Below are 27,958 nucleotides of genomic sequence, written 5' to 3'. Positions count from 1 at the left end.
TGGATTGTACTTCAACTATGTTTACACAGATTTTTTTTTTCTGCACATTAACTGCCCCTTAATTCTTAGCTTGATTTAAAACCTAATCTGCCATAAAGATACACGAGATAGAACAGACTGAGAAAATACTTGAGAATAGCTGTTGTTTACAAAGAAACTAATTTATAGTATGCAGTTACTGATCAGGTAGAACAAGAGTTCGAAAACCAGACTGTATTACAAAGCATTTCTTCAACCATCCATTTTGGATTATTGCTGAAAGGTACTAATTGGTCTATTCTAGACTAATTTACAAACATTCATAAAATAGTGAAAAATGCATGCTTTAGAAACCTGGTACATTTCATGCCTCTGGACTAAAAAGAATATGAAGACGGAAGCAAGTGATGGGCATTTTAAATGTAGATTAGCAGTGCTTAGAGTTTTTTTTCTTTTGTACTAACAGACTCTTCAAATTTTTTCTCGTTTCTTTCAGGTGATTTGTTATCTTCAGGTTTAGTCCACGGAGGGCTGTGCAACTTCTGTTGAAGGTGAAAATAGCATCAGTGTAAGCACTGCATACATGATATGCACGTACATAAGCAAATAAAAAATTATGTTAAAAATCCATGGCAATAGTGCACACAGAGCTGTACTTCTGTTAAACTGATATATCAGTCTTAAACTACTATAAGAGAATATAATATTCATCAACTATGTCTAGAAAAGGATTCTGATCTCTACTAAAGGAACAACCTCTGACAGTGCAAAACCATGCAAGTCTGATGCTGCTTTATAATCATAGTGATTTTCATCTTTTTCTCTTCGTCTATCAAATGAAGAGCTCAAGTGTACAAGTTGCTTAAGACTTTTCCATTGGTAACATGGCTGAATACAGCTTCACATAATCGCAGATATATAATTATATTGGAAATCTCTCCCTTCTCCTGTTGCCAGTGCCGTGGACATCATGTTATCAAATTAAGTCATTTGACTACTAGGATGTCCAGTTCTTCAAGTATTAAATAGTTTTGCAAATTGTTACCAACCAGAAGCCATTTTGAACAGATGAACTGCAACGAGGTACAGTCAAAATCTGAACTGAGTAAGCAGTTCTGTTTCAAAGGCATTACTGTAGAGTGCGTAAATACACTTCAAGTAATTGCATGCTTTACAAGACCTTTTAATAAAAACCCAAGAATTCCTCAGAAATAGAATACCTGAAAGCTTGTCTCTGTTTCTGCTGTCTTCAAATGAGATGTTGAATTATTGCGATTCCCCAAACACGTCTTGCCAACCTGTCAATACAGATGTCAGAGATAATGACTTTGTATTTTTTCCTAAAATAGTCGTGGTTTTCCTAAAAAAAACCCAAATCCCATAGTGGTTTTTTTTTAGCCTAGTTGATGAAATGGAACAAACCGAAGTTATCACAGCTAAGTGAATCCCATACTCCCATCAGCCCTGTAATAGTCTAATGTGCCTGTAAATTTAACAACTTAACACTTACCAAGCTTTTTTTTTTTTCCCTCATCACAAATAGTGAAGTTTATTCCTACAGTGGTCCCATGGAACAGATAAGTAATTATAATTGTCTGTTACGGGTGAGGAAATACTAAGAAACAGATGAAAACTAGCATTACAGTTAGGACTTCTCTATTACAATTTCCTTGTCTAAACTGCTAGATCTCTTATGTATAATAATCCCTGAGTGGGGATAATAATAATTCCCTGAATGGGGAATTCAAATGACTCTAAAGGTACGGAAAAGCTTGTTAGATTCATCGCTGTCATTTTATTCCAGCAATAATGTCATTTTCTTTGCCAATATGCTTTTTAATATGAGGGAAAACAGAGTTGAACAGCATAAATAAAATTAATTACACAGTAGACTTTCGAACCAAAGAGATCTCGTGTTACGAGTCTTAAGGAGAGATTTACCCAGCACTGCAATTTCTGCTGTAATTAAATTAAAGTCCCTTCAGGAGTGGGATTAATGATGCCATAGGTGAAGAAATAAAATGTGGAATACAGGAAAATATTGATAATCTTTGGTCATTACTTTAAAATGTGTTCACATTGGAATTTCTCTACTTGTTTTGCTATTAAAACTGATACATTTAAATGGAGTGAAAATAAATGAGGGATTTTTTCAAGTTTTAAGTCATCCAGACTCTTTCCAAAATAACAGTAATTTTGTTTATTTTAAACTTTAACATAACTCTTCCTCTGAAATGTTTCCTGCTTAGCATAAGCCCTTTTAGATTTTTGAAACTAAGTCAAGCCTAGATAGAATATTTTTTACACATCAGACATAATCCAAAATATTAATGAAAAAGGTAAAAAAATCATTAGTATATGGATATGAGCTTTGCTCATAGGAATATGAATGTACACATGCCTTGTAGAAGAAACTCCCAATAATACCCACTACAAGGGTTGCTAGCATTTCTGCAATTTTTTTTTTTTTATATTATGGTTGATAACATTGGCCTAGGATACAATAAGCTATTTGCGTCTAGGAGAGCAAAGGAATCATGAACAAAAAGAGGAAAAAAAAATCTCTAAATGGTATGTTTTGAGGTACTTTTTAGACAGATTTTCTTAAGAAAATGGAAAGTAAATCTGAATTCATCATATAGCCACATAAATTGCAACACGATAAAAATTACCTCACTCAGCAGAGAAAACTGAAAATAAACACCCTAACATGCAAAGTAAGTATCAAGAAATTTTATACAAATCCTTTCAGTAGAAATGACATTAGACTGGAATTAATTAAAAAGCAGAGATTGACAAGGGGGAAGAAAATTAATTAAGTTTTTGCACTTGAGAAATTCTGACAGTCCCTTGCCTGTAACTAAGTTGATCAATGAACAGGTGTGAGTACGAAAATGAAACATGTTACTAAGAAAACTACTTGGAGAGGAGACGGCTGCCTCCCTCCTGAAAGCTTCTGGAGAGACAGTGGTACTGCCAGGGATTTTATAGTACTTCAGGGGGGTCTGAGTCATGTTTAAGCTACTGAAGGGAGCCTCTGAGATGGTGCAATTGAAGTGACTGATGGTGGGGACTCTTTTGCAAATTTTTCCCACTATACACAATAGCTAATAAAAGTCGGATTAATATTGCATTATAGGGAATAATCAGGGTACTACTGATTAAAAAAAAAAATCTATTGATAAAGCACCTGCTCCTCCTTTTATGAAAAAAAAAATGAAATAACAACAGATGGTTAATGTTCTAGATAAAGACTAAAGAGTGAGATGACAATGAGTAGAAACTTTTAACAGACTTTTAATACTTCAGAAGCTTAAAAGTGTGGTCCTGGCAGAACTTGTATTTAATATATTTACTAGTGAGCTAGACCAAAAAAGTGTTTTCAGTTTAGTCGTATTCAGAAAAATTTGAGGGTTTCAGAGACTTCTAGGTGAGAAGCTTGAGGACAGAAGATGTTACAGGTCAAAACAAAAGAACAGCATTGCAGGTTGTGTAATGAAGAGGGTAGAAATAATGCTAATGAAATATAAAATCATTTACAAATCCATAATTTACTCTAACTGTATATACCAAAAAATTTCAGGTAACTTATTTCACTAAGACAATACATACAAGATAGGAATCCAAAAATATTAATTGAAATTAACAAAAATATAGGTCCACCATTTAAGACATATACACAAGAAGAAAAAAAAAAATTGCTTTAGAGAAAATAAAAACTAATGATAAAAACAATGCTTTGTAAGTGACTAATCTTTCATACTCTTTTCATAGACCTGATAACAAAGGCCATCCTTGTAGGAGAACAGAAGTGAAGATTTATGTCTGCAGTATTTCATATTTGCTCACTCACAGCTATTCTCCTTTTTAGGAACACACCATATGGATTACTGCTGGACAAAGATAGTAGAATAGGACATTTTTCTAAACAAAGCAACCCCTATGTCTTTACGTTGTTAAAGCATAAAGCATTCATTATTGATTCCTTGTCACAGTGAAACCTTGTATATCATTAACAAATAAATTACAGATCGAACAACGGCAATGACTTTCAACATGCCATCAGTCAACAGCAATTCAATAGCCAGAATTGTAACCAGTCACTGTGGATGAGCTATGCATGTCCACTGCCTCGCGGCTTTAAGCCAGTTCAGTTCCGAAACCTGAGACAGATGGATAAAACAGCATCTGCTGCTATAAAACTGGGTTTAACACAACCTAAACTGAATCCCTGACATATACACCCTCACAAATATATACCAACACATACACCTGTGCGTATATTCATGTGCTTATATACATACATACTCACACAGGTGTGCGTGTGTATATGTGCAGTATATGTATATATAAACACATAAATATACAAACATACACACATCGCCTTTCCCTCAGCTAAAGACCACCTCAGACAAATGGGGAAATATAAAACCAATGCACCAGAACACCTTTCACAGATGTGAGTGACATACAGACCAAAAAAAGCCAAATATTAAACTTTTTGGGTTTTTTGCTAATTCCCTCTACACCAAGTGGTGGAAAGATTGTTTTGTTTGCTCTTCTGTGCAAGTCCGTCTGTCTGTCAAATTAATTCCTGCGAGAGGTACACTAATTACAAAAATACAGAATAATAGCTTGACATGGTGGAAACTAGCAAAAAGCATAAATAATTGTTTCGGAAAATAAAGGGGTTGAAATGTTGTCAGCATGCTTTTTCTATTTTATGAAGATGAGATTTTAGAAGTGCCTGTGGGAAAAGATACTGGCATTTTGCCAAGATTTGAATCAAGATTTCAGCACATCAGGGGCGCGAGGGTGAACTCGTACCTGTGCGTTTCTCCCCCAAGAGTGGGCATTCCTGCTGCCCTGTTTGGAGCCGTGAGGATGAGGAAGGGGAGAGGAATGGGAAGATGCCAGCTGTGAAAGCCTCTATGCAGGACACTTATGTTTCCAGCTCACGCACAAACCCTCTAATGCCACGGAATGGAGCAGAGCACACTCCTGCCCCTCGTAACCCATCATCTTCACTCCTTGCACCACCAACATATGCCTGTGCAGAGACACATATACCTGCGCAAAAAGCAGCTTTCCCCATTTCTCTCAGAGATCAATTGCTTTTCTTCCAATGAACGAACATTTTTTGGAAAGATTATCACAAGAAAAGCTAATAAAATGCTAAGACTATAAAAAAGACTAAAAACATCCAAGTAGAAACAACATCCAGAAGGTAAAAAAAAAAAAGGCAGCAAGTCCCAGAAAAAAGGTCTCAAGTGAGTCCTGTTAGTTTAGTGCAACTCCATTGGCTCCTCTTGTACCATCATAACAAAGCAGGTTGTAATTTAAAATCTTGTCAGCAATACTTCAAGGATGCTCTGGTTTTCATGCCAAGTGCAACACGACATTTCACAATATGGACTGTTCCCCACTTTCTGTTGTGCAGAAAGCTGTATGGAGAAGAGTGGGAACATCGCACAGAGGATGAGAGTTTTGTCTGCACATAATCACTATTGGTCACAGGTAAGTTTTAAATCTGTGCTGGCTTCATGGCAGGGCAGGGAACAGGCACTACTGCTCTGTCACCATCTAAACAAGTCCCAGGTAACAGCAGGCAATGCAGTCTCATAACTCAATCTGTTTACTGATTTAAAGTTTGGAATAAATATGAAATATTTTTTTGCCTGTCCCCCTCTTCTTAGTGCTTCCAGAGAAGTTCAGCCAGGTTTTTAAGCTACATACCAAAAATTTTTTAAAAAAAGAAAAATTTCTAATACCCAGGGGACAATGAAGGCACCATATCTAGATGACTACCCTTTGTCCCTCAGCTAATGTCCTTCCTGGGATCCAGAAGTGTAGTATGTGGCTCTAGGGTCAACATAATAATACTACTTAATAATGTTGGTTATTTTCTTGTTTGTGCCTGAAGCGACAGGTGGATAAAGAATACAAATCAAAAGGCAGAGGACATGGCAGAGGTGGGCAAGACTAAATACCTAGGAAGCTATAAAGTAAGAAGATAACACACATACTTTGATCTAGCTGAAAAATACTGGGTGACCAAGATCTTGCAATAGTTTAAAAGTGCAAATTATTGTTAGTGTGGTGAAAAGATGTCTTACAGCAAACTTTTCATACAAGATTATAAAAAAAATCAGCATACTGTTTTGCATTTATGAAACCGACAGCAAAAAAGCTAATAGTATTCTCAAATTCCAGCTTCATTACCTAAGCTTATTCCCTGCCATTGGCATTCAGAACAAAATGGGTAGTTTATCCTTAACTACGTTGTGTGATTTCTTCTGCCTTCCTTTATGGAGCCTGAGGTCGGCAGTTTCAAGGAGAACGGGGATGGCAGATTAACTCCTGGTCTCATTCAGAAGCACAATTCCCATGTTCCCTGTATCAATATACTACTGCAATTCCAAATATTTCACAAAAAGTGGTGTACGGGAGTTTGAAACACAATGCAAGCTAAATGCATTTTTACACTAAATTCTCAATTCTCCAATTTCTCATTATACTTTAAACTGATGTTTTAGAGATTCAATTAGTATTTGCTCTATTCATTAGCCACAAACAATGCTTACCTCACCAGGCTGGAAGGAGGATTTGGACTATTTGACTGTTTTCCTCACCCAGAAAAGCTTAACATTTATTAAAGCTTTAACCGCAACCATTACATTTTTAAGTTCATCAAAGATGAAGAGGGATTCTGCTATGGATATTTTCTTCAGTTCCTAAAGACTTCTCAAGCAAGTACATTTTATCCTAGCTTCATTAGCATGTGCCCACACAAGCACCCCCCTTTTTCTAGATTCAGGAAGCAAACCTTCAATATTTATAACCACAGCCAGCATTTAACCAAGTACACGGTTATTAAGTAAATGATGACTAGTCCTTGAAGTAGTTTTATGACTCAGAGCAGTGAAACAAGACAGAAAGATGGATTTCTCTGAAGCTTAGAGTCCTGCCTTCTCTCTTTTTTCCCCCTTCCCTAATATTTCCTTATTTTAATAAAAACTATAATAATTTAATGTATTGTATCTAACCATTAGTGACAGATCCCAGAATTTCACCCATGAATGAATTAATTTTACAGAATAATCTCTATATTTTATGTGTGGAAGCATTCTTTATCTTGCCATTAAGTTGCTCTCACTGATATTTCCACTATGTCTGCCATGTGTTTTGTAATTATGGGCATTATCTGTAAGACCAACATCGTATTCATTAAATTACATACACTGTATTTTTATCATAAAACATCAAGAAGGATCTAATGTTTGAATACTCAACTTCAAAAGCCCTAGCACAGAGCAGTCAGAATTCCAAGTAGTGAAAGCTCAACCCTTCCCAAAGAAAAGACTTCAGGAAAAAGAAATTCTGGAAACTTTTATTCAAGTGTGTTTGACAGTTGGCCATGCCATTTCACTGTTTTCACTGTTACTAACTCTTTTCAAATTGCATAGTTTCTTCTTAACATCTCCTTAAAATTCAGTTTGGCCAACATTTACAATTTTTATGACTAAGCACAACAGAAATCTTATTATGATATTCTCCTACAGGGTAGAGAAACAGATACACCAAATTTAGTGATGCTGAATGCTTGTTACTTGCTCTACATAAACTTTAAGAAACACATTAACGATCTATTTGTATGATTTGCGAAGATCTACTGTGTTTGTAAAATAAAATTTTCATAGAACAAGTGCATTTTGCCTTAAGCGATACATTTTGTGCATACAAGAGGAAAAAAAATATCTAGAACAGTGAGAAATTCAACAAGATAGGAAAATTGAGGTGGGGCATATGTCTTGAAGTACTGTGCCGCCTTTATCAGTTTAGTGTGCAGTTTGATTAACAAAGTAGCTTTGTGTGAAATTCTGGTTAGAAAACATGCAGCTTGATCAGTAAAGTACACAACATTTCAGAAGTTACAGTATTCACTTCACCTAGTGAATTATACAGCAGAGCTGGAGAGATTCACAGCTGGATGCATAAATTACAAAGGTGGATCAGCCAAGTGTGCATCTTCATTTAAAAAGCATTTTCAAAAAGCCAGTTAAAACCCAGCATGTCTCTTGGCTATCAAACGATGCAATTTGATCTGCAAACTGTTGAACAATGTAACTAGAAGGGTATTCCACTGCATCAACACAGCGAATAAGAACTGGCTTTATTACTCAAATAATCATCCAACATATCACAAATGGACAGGAAATCAAGAAGTTTAAATGAGTGATATTATATCCAGCATTTACAGTAAGAAAATAATTCCACCGCTGCTAAAGGGTCTCATACAGATTTAGTAGACCAAATATTGCAGCTTCTGCATTCCTTCGCATCCCTGCAGACTTCCTTTTGGCTTCAGTGGGCACTAAAGCACATATGCAGGGTGTTTGTAGAGTACAATGGAGGAGAAAGTACTGAGCTAGTTCTGAAGAAACTAAACCAGGTATGGGAGAAAAGGATGGTACGGTTAGGTCAACTGACAAGCTAGATATCTTAGTTGTCGTTAGCCAAATTAGGCCCACAGTTTATTCAAGGACATGTTTTATCAGATTTTCTCATGATTTTGTTACAGATCTGTGTTTCAATCTCCTTTGACCCTCACTGTTTAGAAGAAAGATATGGAGCAAGATGTACAGTACAGTGTGCGTATACGTTTTCATAAGACACCTCTGCAGTTTTTCATATCCTTCTCTTATTTTAGAGCACAGTGTACTGACTGGATGGTTAAACTGAGATGGTGTATCTTCTTACGACCTTCATAGTCCACATTTAGGGAACAGAATTACTGAATTCACTTTAAGAATTTTATCAGGTGGAAGTTTTGTTATAACGATGATTTCTTTTTTCTCTCATTACTCCCTTGGGAAAGCAATGGGAGAGTACAATGCGATCAAAGCTCTACAATTGAAACTGATAGAGAAAAATGAAGCAAAATGATGTTGTTGCTTAGGAACATGTACAAGTTTTGCTCCAATACTCAGTGTCCTTTGTCACTGAATGATTAATGAACATGCAGCATTTGTTTACTGCAGGAAATTAAGGCAGTAAATAAAAGCACTATCACTTTTATTTATCAGAGAAGACTCTACAAGGACAAAGAGCAAGAAATCTAAGATGAGAACACAGAACAAAGAACCACTTCATAAGTTGTTTGATGTTTTAGCACTACCAAACAGGTTGTTTTAAATGACATGTTAAATGGCCATAACAATTATTTGATATGAAAAAGGGACAAAGTACATTCTGGTGTAAAAGCCAAAAAAAGCTCCCAAAAGCTTTTGGGAAGAGGGAAAAGGGAAATGGCAGATGGAAAAGAGCTCTGCAGAACTCTAGTTCTGCACAGAGACTTTCAGGAATCAGTCATAGGGAAAACATCTCCGAACAAGACTAAGAAAAAATAGTATTGACAAGATTCCTCTAATAAAATAATAATAATGGAAACTTTTAAAAGAAAAATGAAGTTATGATTGTTTTGGTCTTTGAGAAATTTCAGATGATTTCAAGTAATAAAGACGTTGTGTTACAGGATATCCTACTTCCTTCTGGCTGCTACAGGTCCCACGTCAAATTTCATGACATCAAAGGTGTTAGCAGTATCTAATTTCAAAATCAGCTAATATAATTTGGCCCGCCTGTATCCCATTTGTAAACAATATTTCATTTGTATTCATTCCAATGTAAACTAATTTAATTGTTATGAACACGCATAAAGCCATAAAGAAAACAAATTTAAGAGAGAAAGAGATGCTTAGCTATACAGACTACAAAATATTGATTGAGACCAGCAACTAGCAATTTCCCTTTATTTCTTGCCTTAAAAACTGAAACATTGCCTGTTCTTCTCTAGTCAGTCTTTACTACAGTAATTCTTCCAAAACATAAATCACATTTTATTTATCAGAGAGACAATCAGAGGATCTTTGCAAAGCTCTGTGAAAGCGTTGCTGAAATATTAGGTTTCTAAGCACCATCTTAGTTTTAAGCATATCCATTAAGGTCCTGGTCTTTTATCTTGGCATCAACCTTCATTTGTTTTTTCTTAAACAAATGGCACATGAGAACCTGTCATCCAGCCTATACTTCCCTCATTTGGAGTTTAGGAGCTGTAAAAACTTCCGATAAAAACACACACAAACACACACAAATAAATGATGATAAAAGTATGAGAAAAACACGAGTATATTCCCAAGTCTGGAATTTTCTCAAAGTGATAGTGTTCACAGGTACAAATCACGCCTTTGTACTATTGAAGTAATATGAACCTTTAGGAAAATAAATTGCTTCTAGTTCTTTCAGGATTTAAGGTTGTATCTCTAAAGTCATCATATAAGGGTTAATTGTGGAAAGAGACATTTTTATTTTGTTTCTCAAAACTAATTTGAATTCTTCCTTGTCTCTAAAAAAATATCTGTTAACATAAGATATAAAAAAAAAATAATAAAAGGTAGGAAGAGGTTGCTAGCCCAATGTCATCATCTGCACTGTTATTATGCCCCATGCAGTCCACGTTCAGATGGACAGTGCGTGTAAGAGAAAGAAAGAAAAAGTTTCAGCTTAAACAAGAACAAGGAAAATTACTTCATTCATCACTGTGAGCAACCCACAGGACAAAAAGTGGTCAAGGTAGGTCCTGAGACTTGTAAAATAGTTGGAACAGTTTGTGAAAAATGTATTTCAATGCTTTAGTTCTCTTTGAAAATTTTACTGCCTTTCTTTAATAAATCTTTGGGTTTACAAGAAAACTTTCCTATTTTCATAATTGAAGTTTGTGTGGTATTTAAAGTGAAATCACGGGTTTTGACAAACTGGGATGTTTTATTCTCCCATGATGGGCTCCAAATGAGCTTTTATATTAACAAAAAGCAAACCGAGCAATTTTTATTTCCAAGTGAACTTGGAAATAAATAATAAAAAAACCCAACCTTAAAAGTCCCACTTAATGTAAAGAGAACATGTCTTCCTGTTTCTACGTTTTTTAATTACATTGGAGATTCTGTTTCTGACTGGGATAAATACCACAATATTTACGGCTTCCTTGCTTGGAGGGGTGGCTGTCCTGACAATCTTTGTTGTAACTTGGCTCCCAAAGCCATTTCTTCAACAGACACTCCAAGTGTTCACGGTGCAGTGAAATCTTTGTGTGTTGATTTTTTAAAAAAGTGAACAGAATGGAACTATGAATATTACATAATACCCATTTTTCAGTTGGAAAATGAATTTCTAGCAGCAACATGTTTAAAAGCAACATAAGACTGATAAAACTGTTGCCTGCTTAATTTTCCAGTAAGGAACATTATCTAGCAAGGCACAGTGAATCGGAACACCCCCTGTGGTATGCTTTCTCTAATTTTACTACTTTTTCCTCCATACAGGAGGTTTTGTCAAATACAGACTTAACAAACCTTAAAGATTTAAAATTTAAAGGAAATGAGAGTCTTATAGAATATAGAATTGGTCTTAAAATATGATAATTGAGAGATTAAATGATATAAAACTTAATCCTATTACTCAAATTTATAGATATATAGCCTAATTTCTTTTTCTTTGAATTATAATGCTACTTAGACAAAGGCAGGGAACAGGGTTAGATTTTAATTTAACTTGAATCATGAAAAATAGTTTGACTCCTCAAGACTTCTAACTCCAAAAAGAGTAGTCTTCTGCTTTCTCAGACAAATTTTTCATACCAAGCAGCATACCATGCTGACTAAATGGCTAAATATACTAGTTGCTAGAAGCACAAAAAGCCACCACCCCCCCCAATCAAAACAACTAAATCCTTGATTTTATGGAAAAGTGCATCTTTTAGGTGTCTTTCACCGCATTACTTGATACAGAAATCAAATACTCTCTTGATTTGTGAAATGTATTAAGAACTTTTTTTTCCTCTCTGCTTTAATATATTCACTTCTGTAAAAAATAGCTGCTTGAACCTCTTTCCACAAATATTCAGCCTAAATAAATTCAGCCTCTACCTAAAGTAACCTGTATTCCATCAAACTCTCCATAACTTTCAGCGGTGATAACCAACCTTTAGTCATAATCTAAACGGAGTTCACTCCGACTTCAGAATTTTACATCTTATTCTTTCTTCTCCTTCTTCAATTTTTATTAATAAGAAATGAACTTTCCTTCATCTTTAGACGTTAAGAAAGGTGCAACGGCAAATTATCCACTCTTGTCCCGGATACACAATTTCTCCTTGTCTCTGTGCCCCTCCAGAGAATGCGGCAGAGGGGAAGTCACTTACAATTGAATAAATTTGAAACGTATTTGTAACACATGGATAGCACATACAGCATTTTACAATTTGTTGGACACTGAGTTATCTCAGATTTGTTTTCCAAACTTTTCTTCACATTGCTATGATCGCTAGCAGCAAGCTACCCAGTTACCTCCATAGGAGTTTGTTATATTTGGAGGTAGGTAATGGGTTTAGTAGTTCATTCAAGAGCCGCTGTATATAGGCTTTTTCCTGCCATCTTCTATATTTCATCTGTGAATTAGTCAAGGTAACACTATACTTTTTTTTTTTTTTTTTAATACTATACTCAACAAATTTTGTGTGTCTCATTCTTTCTGGTTTTTCCTGTTTCACTTGTATTATAATTGAGCCACAATACACGCATCTGGGATTTCTGTTAATAGCTCCCACCATGCTGTTTGAATGAGAGTTTCGCCTCAGTAAAAGCAACAGATTTAGCTTTCTGTCAGACGTGTCATAAGAAAAACACAGCTTGCGGCTCTCCTAGACTGGCAGTGGACGAGATTACATACTTTCAGCTATTACACTGTCACCTCTTAGATCTTCCCGAAGGTTTTGTTTTATCAAATGAAGCATCTGTGACAGCTGTGCCTGATTATTAGTGGAAATGTTATGTAAACAAGGTTCTGCATCTCGCTGTAATGCAGCAGGTCTTCAACCAGGAACAAACTAATTCTTGAAACGATTAAACATCAAATCATATCTTTTCCACTGCTCTTCTTCCCAGAACAGCTCTACAAGTTCTAGTAAGTAGTCTCTAAAAGAAACCCAGAGAGTATACCTGCATAGATTGACAGTGAAGAGCATTTGCTCCTCAGCACTTTAATGCAGAATATAGCTGGCTTATAAAATATATGTACCAGCTTGACTAGGAAAAGTAAGTCACATCGATAATTGCCTAAGGCATTACTGTTTTCATATAATCTAGATTAGACCTGATTTCTAGGTGGGCTAGGCTTACATCTTGAGAATCGCAATCCTGGATGCTCTGATTTTCTTCCTTTCTTGAGGCCATGTGAAGATTCTCTTTCTCTGATGAGGCATTTCGCTGGACATGGGAAATAAAAAAAAGAAAGGAAAATAAACAGTTAATATAGATAACATTTCAGAAAAGTCACATTTGAAAAATCAGGATAATGACAAGAAACCAAGAGGTCAGATATTGCAAACTGTTAACTAATATAGACACTGCATTTTCAGCAAATTTTGTAAAGGGGATGTTTTGATATTCATTCTCATTAAAGCACTCCCTTGTAAAGGATTACTTCCATAGAAGTAATCAAGACTTTCTACCTGAAAACTGACCACACAAAAGTGACTTGATGGTATATTTTTTTGTACGTTACGCAAAATCAAATGAAGCACAAATGACGCTACATTTTCTTTTGGAAAAAAAAAACATTTGGATGTGGGGGTAAAGGAGGAAAAAAAGCATTTTTAAAACTCCTATTTCTCTGACTCTTGTGGATTCTGGGAAAGATTTAGGCCCTGAGCTGAAGTCATTTATGAACTGCTTTAGCTTCCTTCAGCTCTCTGCAGTCTCTCTCTGCTGGGACCTCACGTCACTGCGAGCTGGCAAAACGTGTTCCATTTCATGCCTCTCACTTAGCTCCTTACACTCAAAATGGACTGCTAGACGGAGCAGTTACTCTACAATCCAGGCTGTCACTTTATATAAGCAGTGAATATAATCCTTCCGCTAAGATATCAGCTGGTTTAGGCATGTTTTTCCATATTTCCTGCAACTTTTAAGATTCAAAGGGACATGAACAGGAAGAATATGCACCGCTTTTTTATATAGAGCTTGCACTGTATTTACACCTCAGTATTTTTTAATTTAGCTTGATAACTTCACAATTTTGCGGCCTTAAATACTAGACCATGGCATAACGTGACAAGGAATTATTTCAAAAAGAAATGATCCATAAAATCTGGAAAATGTATTAAATAAACTAATAATAAATAAGTTAACTGGATATCCCGATGCATGTGTCATTGCCTGCACACCACCACTGCATACTCTGCTGAGACATGAAGTAACTAAAACAGCTGGATGCACCATAATTTGCTGATATTCATGAGATGATCATTATGATCACCTTGTTATTCTTAGTTCTGCAGAATTATTTGTTTAAAAAACATCCATCTTCCAGTGTCCAATTCAAAGTCCACTGAAATTCATCGAAGGAATGTAAATTATCTAAGATTTGTTAAGTGTTTCCAAAATATACCTTTGCGGGAAAAAAAAACCCAAAACAAACCAACAACCCCCCAACCCAAATCAAAACGTAATGACCTATTCTTACTCTGATACAATATATTCCCAGAAAATAATCAAATTAAAAAAACCAGCATTGATGACCCTCTCTTTTTGTTATGTTTCAGATCATGAAGCGTTTGTAACTGTCCTCAGGTATTTGGCTTCCATCAAATTGTCTGCAAGACATCCTGAAACTCTTCAGGGGGATGGGGACAGGGAGCAAATGAAACTAATTTCTCTGCAAAGAAAAGTTAGAACTTCAGACACCAGTTTTGAAAGCTTGAACCATCCTTTCCTCATGCCACTTACAGTGCACTGAATTACTAACGAATACAAAGTTTTCAAAAATGACGGAGAACAAGAGAAAACAAACCTGGCTGGTTACTATTTGCAATATAGTCTCTGTTTAACAGCTCTTGAGTGAGGAACTGGTAATTTTATTGAGCGATTGACTACCAGAAGAAGCGATGAGGAGGTGAACAGATTAAAAAGACCAATATAAATAATTGTTTTGTTAAATAATGAATGCCATTTCATACTTGTATTGAGTGATTTGCCTGTTTGGACTGAAAGAATTATTACAGTTCTGCAAACTTAAATTTCTTCCCATTGAATAAGAGAGGCATATGTACAGTGAATGACAGTACACACATTCACCTGATTTCTTCACAACTTGAACCAGTAAATCCGCATGGGATGCTAGGGAAATCAGCCAGCTTGAAGCCCTATTAACTCAGGAGAATAAATGTCTGTGCATAGTGCCTCCAGTTTCAGAATTTGATTCATGCTCAAGAGGGTACCTTAGCAAATTATACACAGAGCATATACACCCAATTTCTTGGCATGTTGTACTCATTTCTACACAACAAGGGGAAGTTTGGGATATTTAGGTGAGGCTGTCATCAAGAAAACACCTTCCCAGTGTCACGTTTTCAAAGGCTTACAGCATTTCCTTCCTCTAGGAAAATGGAAAGCAGGAAAATTTCCAATTCTCATCCTCTTCAATATTCAAAACAGTGAAATGCAGTATTCTATCCTAGAAGTCTTCCCCTTTTTTCTCTCCCAAAACAAAATACAACATTTTTCGAGGTGTTTCAGTTTTCATATGATTGCCTTAACCAGTAGGACCAGATTCTGTAACAGCCTTTAAAAATCACTTGCCACAGCTGCACTGCTCGGACTCCAGCCAAGGTAGGGAGCAGCGACGGGTCTGCTTCATTCCCTCTCTGGTTTCCAATTGACAAACATCGCATCACTTCAGCTGTTGCACAACCATCATCTCCAATAATTTTTCATATTGTTACCCTAAGCTGACATTGATGTGCATGTCTTGGGTTCTAGTTTAAAATGCCACCGCACTTCTTGGAGCGGCCAAAAGAGGACAGCAGAACAGAGTGCAAGAAGGTGTCTTGCCAGGCCCTGGCTGGGTCCTGTAGATTCAAGTTCTGCCCTTCAGCCAGAATGCCACAGGGCTTTCTTGCATCTTATGTAGGTACTTTTATTTTATAACATTTTGGTACTAAGACTGACTTATTACATGGGGAAAAAAAAAATCAAAATAAAAATATTTTTGAAGGCTTATCTGTTTGCTGATGATGTAGGAGTCTTTGAGATAGACTCTGCAAACAAGATCCTTTGTTATTAAATTAATCTCTCCTAATAAAAATGAATATGCTACTATTTGTCTGAATGAAGCATATTTACTAGACTGACAGCTTACCTAATAAAAATGCCAACAAGTGTTCCAGAGTGAATCAGTTTGAAAGCAGTTTCTGAACTACTTCCCAATTTGCTTAAAGCTTTCTGAACCCCCCTCCAAGCTTTTCAATACAGGAGCTCGCATGCAAACATTTTTTCAAAGATCATCACTACTTTCATGTTTTTTTCTTTGAAATAATTTAGAAATTACAGCATCTTCCTGGTGATACCTTACAAGCTTGACTGAAAACCAAGCTTCGCATTTCAGATAGTTGAAATAAGCAAAATTGTTTACAATGCATTTAACATATATGCTTGCAGATGAAACTAAACTCCGTTGGTGCACGCTTTGCTTGCAGCAAAACTTCCAGAATACTTATGACAGAGAAGCAAGCCAAATTCATTATTTCTTTGAGTTCTCTTCCAAAGTCTACAATGGAATAAATAACAAGAAACCAATTCTACTTCATGCCTTTGAAATTTCCTTCAGTTATGCTTTATATATTTTTCATTTCTAACATCATACAAATTTTCTTCGCAAAGCGTGCATTGTTATTCTAATATACTCAACTGCTAAATAAAATTGCAAAGCTAGGGCAACTGAATTCCATCTTTCATAATGTCTCTGACTTCGAGTAGTTCAATTTTTTGAACAAGTTTATGCAGTTCAATTCTTTCCTATATTAGAAATAGTCTTATCAGATCTTTCTTCTTCCCACATGGCTTTTTGGCATGACTGCACAACTCTTACTCTCTCTGGTCAGCATTTGTTCACGTGAGATGCCAGAGTGCTACTGTCAGGATGTCTTGCCAGATGACCTGCCAAGACAAATATGGGTTCCATCAACGCATTTATTTCCTGTTACTTACGCTCTCACAGATTACTCTTTGCTACACTAAGGGTTTCTAGTGATATTCAATTTCCATGTTAAAAAAAAAAATATTTAAGGATACTCGTACCAATCTAACAAGAAGATTGTTTCTGTCAGAGTGCAAGTTCATGATACCCAAGGACCAAAAGAACCCCACAGTTCTACGACAGCCATGATGATTTTTCTCTAATGATGGGCAATGTCCTGATATGCATATTCATAGCCTCTTTTGATAAACTATAAATGCAGAAATCGTTGGAGTTTGCTCAGAAACACATCTTTTGCTATTGAAGGCTTCACTGGCCCAATCTACCAACACTGAAAAACTACCTACAGCAAAGGCTCGCTAGCCTGACTTTGGCGTGCCTGCTGCGCCTGGCGGCACTTTGTGACATTTGCCTGGCCAATCTCAGAGACCCCCCTGGGCTGGGGATTGCTTCTATTCACCTCCCTCCAGTCAGGTTACTAAACAGATGGTCTGCAAAGCAGGTACAAACAAGAAACAACCAAGGCTTGAGTCATCCCCGCTTCTCAGCACACTCAAACAGTTTGTGTTCTTCTGGGAGATGTCTTATTCCTTTGGGATGGAAATTGCTTATTGTCGTGTCTAGGAAATCCAAAATTGCTCAAGGATTTGTAGCACTTACTGTGAAAAACTAGAGCAGTTTTGTCTGTAGCAGCTGGATGAAGTTGTCAGAGCTTTTCTGGGCAAGGTGCATAGCACAAGAGCCAGAAATATTTCCTTTCCAAAGCCAGTTCTGTCTGACTGCTCCTGGAAACCAGGGAATTTGTCTGCATATCACAAGTGCACACAGGCCAACTGCCACATAACGCCTCACATATTTATTTCTGTCAAGAAAAAGGTGTCAATCCCATCACCTTTTCCTTCCCCCGGCTCTTTTTTGAGTAGCACCATTTGCAATTAGAGAAGTTCACAGTTGCTTTTTGGATTGTATGATAAACTTTTGACTCGCTCTCCTAGCCCTACAAATTTCAGACATTTTAAAGTAATTGAGTATTTATTACAACTTTCCTCAACAGAAATCACAGATAAATATGTATTAATATCCACATATAGTATAAAGGAAATCATTGTATCGCATTTCATTATATACTGACTTTAAGATCTTCCACAGCTTAACTCACATGCAGAAATAAATGAGAAGCCCAATTCTACTAACAGTAATCACCCTATATATTTCTGTGACAGTGATGGTCATTGTACACGTATATATATATTTTTGTCTGTGTATACAGTAGAGGTAACCAGTTTTTTTCTATTGCACAGTCAATATTATTCAACAGTAAGTGGGAGAGATATAGTTCAGTTTTTATTTCTATTTAATGCACATCTACAGAGTTACATTCATACAGGGCAACTCTTCTCAAAGGACTGCAAATCCTACAATTTATCATATCTTTAAACTTCTAGATGCTGTTTCTTAAGTAAACAGAATTGCCCTTGATTATTTTTTTTTTTATTTGCACTATATTCAAGTATCTTTAAGGTGGAAAATAGCTGCTTACTGGTATACATTATGCCAACACTGAGCACTGAGCACAACAGTCAGTTTTGCAAGGAATCTAGGACAACCTCACTCCCATTAACAGTGAAAATTTTTAGGACATCTTTAACATGGATAACAAAAGACCACATTTTCTTTTCTTCACATTTCACATTCATTTGTGTTGGTTGTAACGGAATTTCTCTGAGATGAACATTCACAATAACCTCAAATGGCTGAACATCCATCAGAGGGAAAGGACTTGTTCTTTCAAATTGATCATTTGGGATGATAGATGATATATTTAGATGTTAATTTCCTGAATAATCCTTTTCATAACATACTATGAGTGCAGAATTTTCCCTCACACATGCAGCCGCCTCCCAGCAGTATATTATGCTGGACATAATATGGACATTAATGTTTTTAAATTTTTTTGTTAAGTGTTCTGGGGTCCCTCTTCTCTTGAAAAAAACCTACTCTAAAAGGAAAAAAAAAAAATCAAAAAAGTGTCATTTGTCAAGAGCTAGGGAAGATATCTTAAAGTTTTCAAGTGCTGTTGGTAGTATTTCCTAATACATAATTCTTCCAGTTAAAGTCAATCTCCTTGGGAAAAAACTAGTACTAACCACCTCAGACCAGTGGAGATCATCTCTAACTGGAATATCCTTCCTCCATGAGAGCCAGTACAGTGTTCCTGAACTCCAGAGAGCTGGAGGATGATAGTCTACTGTCAGAGGCCAGAACAAAGCACCCTTTCCACGGGAGTCCAGCACGATGTGTAGCAAACTCACAAACGTGCCTGAAGATAAGAAAGAAGCACAGAAACAGAAGATGAAAATAATAATAGCTCACCTTCCTCTGGCAATATACAAAATGTATTTGCATTTACAGTATGGAGTGGAACTCCATGAACTATGCTCAGGCATTTAGCATTTAAGTTGTTACCCAGATGCCTCCAAGACAGCTTCAAGGGGCTGGTAAACGAGGCAGGACTTGCGGGAGAGCAGTGCCCTTTACAGAAACAGCTGGAGAACTATTCTAGAGCATCTATAAACAGGGAGTGGATGCCAATTCAAAGCAATTGCCAAAATACCTGGCTATGCACAAACAAAAAGAAGCCACATCTGTTTATCATTGTGCTCTGAATTCTGCTGGTTTTTTCTAATACAGCTTATTCTGAAAGTGTTGCATATTGCAGATAATTTAAATGCATGTTTTCTAGTAGAACCTTAAACTAACATTTTCAGTTGCCTCACTTCTTTCTAACAACTGTAGTTCCTTATTTATATTTCCACACAGTTGGGGGGGGGAACCCTCATGAGAATGTATATAATCAGTTTTCTCAGGATCAATAAGACGACCTCTGTAATGATTCATTCTACCTCAGTTTTCAACACAGAGTCAAAATGATGTATTTACTTATATTTAACTGCAAAAAAGATAGAGGATATCTAAGTCACCTGCTTCGAGAATATTAAGCAAAAGTAAACAAAACAAAATTCTGATAAGATTATATGAGGGAACATGCTAAAATTATCTAAATTAATTAAACCCAAAACTTAGAAATACTTTTTCCTTGTACTGACCTAGTGAAACCGATAAATAATAATCTACATTAAGCTGAGGACAAAACATCACCATCTCCTTGTCACATAGCAGAAGTGTATGTTTATATGAAACATATGAGACAATGAAAAACTAGAATTATTGGAGACAGCAGTTAGGTAGGCTGTTCAGGAAAATTAAACATTAAAGAGAACCCCATATGTCACACAATTTTGGAACCTAGTGAGGCTAAACATTTACAGTCCAAATTATATTTTAATCAATAATGACCACCATAAAAGAATTAAGTAGTTCTGAGTAGTGCTTAGTGCACATATACCCCACATGCGTGCATATATAATTATATATAATTTATAATATCTAATATATAGCATGATATATAATCTGATATAAATATTAATTTAGATATGATTGTGTGTGTGTGTATGTGTGTGCACAAGTGTGGGAGAAGAAAGAGATAGCACAAGATTGAGATTAAATATCACCAGTCTAATTACAAAATTCATTTTTTAATCAGGTCATGCTAATGTCCTGGTTCCTATTCTTCCTAACTGACAAGATAACAAGAAAATTCAATAAATTATGATATTAAAAGTATGTTTCCAGTATTTAAGGAAAAAAAAAATCCGATTTTTTTAAGTCCCACAAGGTGACAATTTCACGAGAGTTAGTTATGGGTTTGTTCTTTTTTTAATGTATTTTCCCATTTTCTTCCAGAAGACACAGTTAACGTTGAACAAACTGTTATTACGCTTGCCAGTGTTTAGATCTGAATGTCACTGCAAGGTCTCTAGAGCATGCATTAGTCTTCTGTGTTGGGTTTGGGGTTTTTTTGACAGTGCCCATTTTATATTTTCAAATACTCTGTGGTTAACAGAGCAGACGTTCACTTGCACAGAGGACAGTAAGGAAGCAAACTCCTGGTGGGTTTTTTTTTTTATTTTTAACAGGATTTGAATGGCCTTTATGACTTAGAATATTTCCTAATAATAATAATACCAGTAGCGAGGAAAAAACTACTTGTAGATGGCTCATGATGCCTTACAGGAAAAAACAGAAAAATTAATCAAATAAACTATTCACTGTGAAGTACCTGTTCCGTTCTACAGCTGTACATGTCTTGAATAGCCTATGCAGTAGTTTCCAAAGTAAATGTTTATAATGCCCAGGCTGTCAAGTGCTCTAAATAGAAACAGAGAAAAGAATGATAATTCTACTCCTGTCTTTGCAAAGGGTGGAATGATAGGACTGAGGCCAATACTTTTTCAGTTTGTATAAATGTGTAATAATCTGAGAGCGGAGCGTTAAAAGCTACTTGATTACCCACAAGGTTTTTAGTCTTTACTGGTTCACTGTAGCAATTCTATGTTCTCTTGTTTTATGCTTCACTCTTCTATTACTAGAATCTTTTGTATGAAAAAAAGTTAGAAAGTTAAACCAATAAAGGTATTTTAACCATCAATAAAATGGTGTATTGCAGTTTACATCTCTAAAGCTGTGAATACCTCCATATACCACCTTCCCCCAAAACATTGTTGGTTCTAAACAGCTTATGCCTAGACTAATTTTACTTCTCTTTCACATTAATAGGGTGGAGAAAATCACAACCAGCCGAAGAACAGCCCGAAGTCTAGAATTAATCAGACAGCATTTCCTTAAGGCTTTTACAGCTATGGAAATCTTTAATCACTCCCATTAGATCTACATAAGACCTAATAATAACCCAGCAAAATTTCAGTTTGGGTACATTCTGACAAGCTAAATTTGTTCTATAAGATCATCCTGGATGCCGCATTTTTCTAGCTTGCATTTTTTCAGTGTGTCTCCCTATGACTTAAAACCAAACTAAACAAACAAACAAACAAAATCACTTAAAGTGCAGCTTGATTGCAGTGATAAAAGAACTAACCTGTATTAGTCTGAAATGTATTAATAGTTTACTATGGAGGATATTCAAGCACATTCTGTGTACACAGCAGTTCTTCTACTGCCATACACTTTTGGGTGATGAGAACTTGTGCAGTTACAAGAAAGATTCTTAATAAAAAGACATTTGTAATTTTCTGCAGATAACAGGACTGAGATCTGCAACTAAATGCATGCAGAAGTCTTCTGTAATGTAAGAAAAACTATTGAATTGTGAGGACAGATGGCATTCCAACATTACTTGAAATGGCACTGCATTGTACTAACACCACAAAAACCAGCTATTCAACTTCGAGGGTCACTGAACACTAACATTTTCCAAATGAGTCCCAATTACAAAAGCACCTGTGCCCAGTAATTTTATGCTAATCCAATGAAAAGTGCAACATATTTAGCATCATGAGTCTACATAATTTCTCATTTATTACCTGTAGTAATTTAGCCTATTGTTTATCCGCTCTGTTTTAGTAGACGACATCATTGCAAAGTGAATTTAAAGGACACTTGGCTTACATTCTGCCAAAACCAAACCAGTCTGTCTGCTAAAAATATCCAAACTTGTTATTCGTATAGCAAACTTGAACAAAGTACGCTAACATAAATAGCAGGCTAAAATTTGTACAAATGTAAGAATCTGTAAAATGAGCCCGTGAAAATGGAAATTACATCTTGTCAGTGAAAAGCAATACAAGATTTCAGTATTATCATCAGCAAGGGACACTGCATTCCGTAAGAGAAACCAGTGAAATTGGTAAAATATTTTCTTTATATGATTATCTGTTGGGATTTTATTTGTAACTGGGTAGGTGTTCCCACAGCTGCCTACAGCTTCTGTCTCACTTTAATCATTTGGCTGATATGTAAAGAGGAGAAAAATACCTTTTGAAAAACATCTCCTATTTTATGAGTGCATACCAATGTATGAAAGTTTGCACCTTAAAGAACAAAAACTAAATTCCACTTCATATAATCCAGTTAGGAAATTTAACAAGTCCTATTAGACCTCCTCTACTCCATCTGTAGGTGTAGCTTTTGTTAATCCTGACTTTTATAGGTGAGAGAAATGCTCTATACAATTTGCTCTCTTTGAAGTCAACTGGGCTAATGATACAAACATTTTCTGAAGCCTAGTGCTGCCTCTAATGATGTAGTGAAGTGTGAGCTGCATACATATTACATATTTTGAGGACAGCTGACTGCTGTGGGAGAGCGGTTGAGAACACGCTGGGGGTATGGTCCTGCAAACCCCTCGGCACCACCACAGCAATTTCAGTGCAAGCTGAGCAGGCTCAGTGCCTTACAAAACAGGGTGGATTCCTATAAGACACCCCTTGCCTCCACTCTTTTTAATCCCCAAATGCAGCCTGTTTTTATGACCCTTCTGTTCTGAGATTTCCCTTAGATTTATTCCCTATCCTGTCACAGATTTTCAAGAGAACGTTTGTGTAGTACTACAGGATTTCAGTCCTCAGTTCAGATCTCATGCCACTACAGTTAGGTCACTGGGTTACCATAAAGTTATGCTGCAGACATTTTTAAAATTCATCTGATAGTGTGTTGTTAAGGTCCACAGGCAGCCTTTGCATAAATATCTCAAGAGAAGTGGACCCTAAAACCTTTATTTATATCATGTAGGCATGTATATGTCATTGAATATATTTAAGAGCATAAAAATATCATTGCTAAACTGCTTTCAAGGCACTTTATTGCACCCAGTACACCTAAACCTGTATTTCCTAGATAAAAGGAAAGTAGAATAACTTCCAAAATGGCCAAGGAAAGAATTATGTTTATTACTGAAGGCTCTGTGTAGTTGGCCTAGAAATATGACTGCATTTGCCACGTAGCACATCAAGTCTTTCTTGAATTATTGTGCTGTTAGAGGACTTAGTAATAGACTTCTGACATCTGTATCATTAATTATTTGTATTTCAATTATAAAGTTTTAATTTATTGTTTCTCTAAGTCAAGCAAAAAATTTGGGGGCAATGTGAGAAATAACTGGGTTTGGACATAGTTAAAGCTATGTTGACTTTTTATACCCTGTAATTATTCAAAGGGATTCCACAGTTCTGTGGAATATTATCTATGCTACAGACCTGATACAAAGCACTTGGATATCAAAATTTTTCTAACAATTTTTTAAAAGGCAGGATTAGCTTTACTATGTTTTGCTGCCTTACACTAACAAAAGTGTCCTTCAAGTCTTATTTCTGAGTACATTTTTGAAATCCAAGAAAGAGAGAGTAAACTGCAGCATGACTGTCTGGCAACGTATTACATGAAATTTTTTTCCAGGAGATCTTTCTACGTATAAACAACAGATTTTAAAATATTTTTCCCCAGCGCACCTTGAAGACAATAGTCCTGAGTATGTAACTTGAGACTGCAGAATCCCCTACAGCTCCTCTCAGTACGGCCAGAACACTCACTCCATTTCTGGATATTATACTTGCCACCTACTTGTACAGTCACCTGCAAAGACCAACCCAGATTCATAAGCAGTTTAGCAGTCAGAGTAGCTGAAGGATGACAGAGAGATACAGAGCACTATCTGACTGACCTATGCAAATCAGAGCCTTAGAGTAGCTGAAAATTCATCACCTAGATAGTGCTGCTCATTAAAAAACAAAACCAAACAAACCCCACCCCCCCAAAAACCCAAACCACCCCCCTCAACCCCAGAAATTAAGGACAAGATGTTAGAAAGCATATAAGGAAAAAGGCAACCAGTATAATATTAAAAAAAGGAAAGAGGCATTAGAGACAAATGATAAGTAAAAAAGAGCAAATATAGTATATTTTGATAATGTGTCTGCATGTCGCTAACAACAACCAATAGAGTTATTCACATGAGGTTGTCTTCATCTCATCTGCCTATTTTTAATTCTTGCTTGTCACATCATAAATTGAAAGTTATTTGGAACAACAAAAAAGTGTGGACCTGATAACACACAGCACGCTCAAAATAGCTCTCCTACCATGTTTTGCAGTAGACAGTGCCCCTTATTTCATAGATGAGAAAACAGAAGTACCGCATGGCAAACTGCAGGATCACTTAATTAGTGGAAATAATAGGAGTAGAACTTCCATTCAGTTGCCCGTGCTGCATTTTGCACAGCTTACCCACGCAGGGACAATAAGTGAAATAACAGTCCATCAAAATTAAGAATATTGTGGTAAAATACAGAAATAATTCCATCTCCGAACAAATACAATTATTCTTTTAGGCCCTAAACATGTGAAGTGAGTGAATACATTTTAGGCTTCCTGAGACTTCACATGCATTTAAAATCTAAAGATGGGAACACATATAAATCAGGATGGCAAGTAAACTGCAGTTTACGTTCTGCATAGGAATACCAAAACTTTAGAAATATGCAGTATTTAAAAGTTGAAAAATTTAAAATATCCAACTGCAGAGCAGAGGTTGCATATCGTTTGTACAAGTACCATACTGCACAGCAGGGTGGGTCTGGACTTTCATTTGTATTATGTGCTAAGATATCTACTGCATCAGTATTCCACATTTCTCTAGAGCTCCTAGCACTTTGAGAAAAAAAACCAACCACCAAAACTTCATCAATAAATAATACATACATTTTAATCTCTAAACGATGTATCTGGAGACAAGCTGGTTTTTTAATGTCTTCCTAATAGAGATTTATGCTTGCTTGCTGCGACTGGAGATCTCAGATCAGCCTGTGTGATATAGTACGCTGAATATACTGTAAATATCTAGGCACAATGTTATTGTTTGAGGATGAAGGGTCACCCTGACCAAGTTTAATTGCTTTTGGCACTTATGTAACCACTTGACTGCCTTTCAACAGAATTTTTATGCAAGTCAGTAACTTTTTTTTGTAGATTACTTCAGACAAAAGCTAGCTGATGTGCTTCTGCTATTTTTGGCTCTAAATTCACCTTGAAACAATTTTAAGCAATCTTAAAATCATGCATTTGAGATTTTGGGTTTTCACTTTTTCCTCCCACTTGATTTGCAGTGGGAGTTAGACATTAACCTTTTCTTTCTGTCTTTGCAGTTCTCTAGGCCAGTGCTCTGCCACATCATGACAGAACCACGAAGGAAGATGAACCATGGAATCACCAATTCGCATGTATTTTTTTCAAACGTCCCATAATTTGGAACTACAGCTGTGCTAAACTTCATGATGATCCAAACTAGGATATTACATTCACAACTGGAAATTGAGAGGAAGGCAGTTGGTGCCCTCAAGGTTAACATCTGCACAACTGAGCTCAAGTTCTAGCCCAAGTACTGAGCTAGACATACTCCAGCTCAGAGTACTGCTCCGTACTCTGGTGTCTGTAACTTACCGGACAGCAGATGATGCCAAGATGTAATTAATTAATTTGTAAGGTACTCTATAGTCACTGTATCATCCTGCATGCCTTTGGTATTCATTCAATAGTACAGCAATTTAAAATGAATAAACAACAGAAAACAATTGGCTAAACTCTGCAAAAACTGATGAGTGTGACATGCTACCAAAGATACTAAATATCTCCTTTCCAACTTTCAAAAGGAAACAACAGCAATGATGAAGTCATCTTGCGTACAGACAAATCAAGTGTTGCTTCTTCTGTACCCACACTTTCAGCTGATCAGTGTCAGAAGTGTAACAGTTCTTCCACTCTGCTCCCAGTGAGACCTAAACCTGCACAATGACTTGAGAGTTGGTAGAATCATGTGGTATTTCGACTCAGATCCTTAGTATTAATAAAGAAATAACCAGAGAAAGACTGATATGAATCAGCATAGATATAGAAACAAATCAGCTGAGAATCTGGACTATGTTTCTGTAATATGTGCTATCAAGAAAGGACTATGTTCAAGGACTGTGCAGTTCTAATGCATCTTCAGAATGAGTCTAAAATCAGAAAATTATCCAAAACCACAATATAAGACCCAATCAATTGTAGCTATTCTAAAACAACTGGAAATCTCACTGAATTTTTAAAATAAAGGAATAAAATGTCAGAAAGGGAAAAATTCCGAGTGGATAGAACACACCTGTAGTTTTGATTGCATACAAGATGCTTCCACATGCTGTCAGACTACTTCTGGTTTTAGTGTAAATTATTCAAAGAATCCCTTACATTCAAAGGGCTGTGGAGTACACGGAAAAGGAACATCGCAAATTGTGTTCTCAACAAGAAAAAAAATCATGAGGGCTGTAATCAATTTTCAACACGTTTCCTTAGTAAATAATGAGCACAAGGACCAAGACTTGGACTTCTAAAAACATGTAATAGTCATATATACCCATCCTCCATGGGAAAACTTGTGAGTGAAGAGTAGCATTCTCAAAGCTTAAGAATAGGTATGGTGGATTTTGGTTACACTTCTTTTAGTAGGGACAGCATTTACAGATGTGTATGGATATGGTGCAAAACATCAGAATCCTGTGTTGTGAAACTAGATTTAATCCAAAAGGTTTTCTTATTTCTTCATACTGGTGCCATACACTCTAAGACACAAAAAACAGAGGGACACTGGTTGAAGAAACCGCATTGGAAAGGTATGCGATACACCTGCAAGTGTCTACTTCAGCACTTCACGAATATTCTGCCAGTATTTTGCAGAATAAAACTGCTAAATATAAGAAAGGACTACCTTCAATTTTTATTTTCCTACCCTTGTAAGAACAGGGGGGCAGGTTTCCTTTGGTTATTGGCCCTCCCTTAGAAGCCCTGAATGGCAGGAGCAAGGACACAACGTACAGCACAAAGCAGGAGAGAACAGCTCTTTCTCTCTACAGATAATACACCCATGCTGGATCAGTGACAACTTAGGCCAAGTTGTCAGCCAGTACAAGTGCGCTGCCTGACAGTCATGAAGGATTTACTCCTT

The 27,958-nt window shown here is 36.2% G+C and overlaps 1 protein-coding gene across 1 annotated transcript in view; it reads right to left on the bottom strand.

Moving 5' to 3' along the window:
* Nucleotides 1–416: 416 nt before the first annotated feature.
* The window catches only part of LOC104029296 (leucine zipper protein 2), a 117,144-nt gene continuing 89,602 nt past the window's right edge, over nucleotides 417–27,958 (bottom strand). The window contains exons 10-12 of the mRNA XM_075712385.1: nucleotides 13,215–13,301; nucleotides 1,200–1,277; nucleotides 417–521 (exon numbers count right to left, since the gene is read on the bottom strand). Of these exons, the coding sequence (XP_075568500.1) occupies nucleotides 417–521; nucleotides 1,200–1,277; nucleotides 13,215–13,301 (270 nt within the window). The remainder of the gene's footprint in view (nucleotides 522–1,199; nucleotides 1,278–13,214; nucleotides 13,302–27,958) is intronic.

This window comes from Pelecanus crispus, chromosome 6 (assembly GCF_030463565.1).
Source record: "Pelecanus crispus isolate bPelCri1 chromosome 6, bPelCri1.pri, whole genome shotgun sequence".
Classification (NCBI taxonomy): Eukaryota; Metazoa; Chordata; class Aves; order Pelecaniformes; family Pelecanidae; genus Pelecanus; species Pelecanus crispus.
The sequence above is the reverse complement of the archived record's forward strand: the minus strand, read 5'-3'. Positions and strand labels throughout refer to the sequence as shown.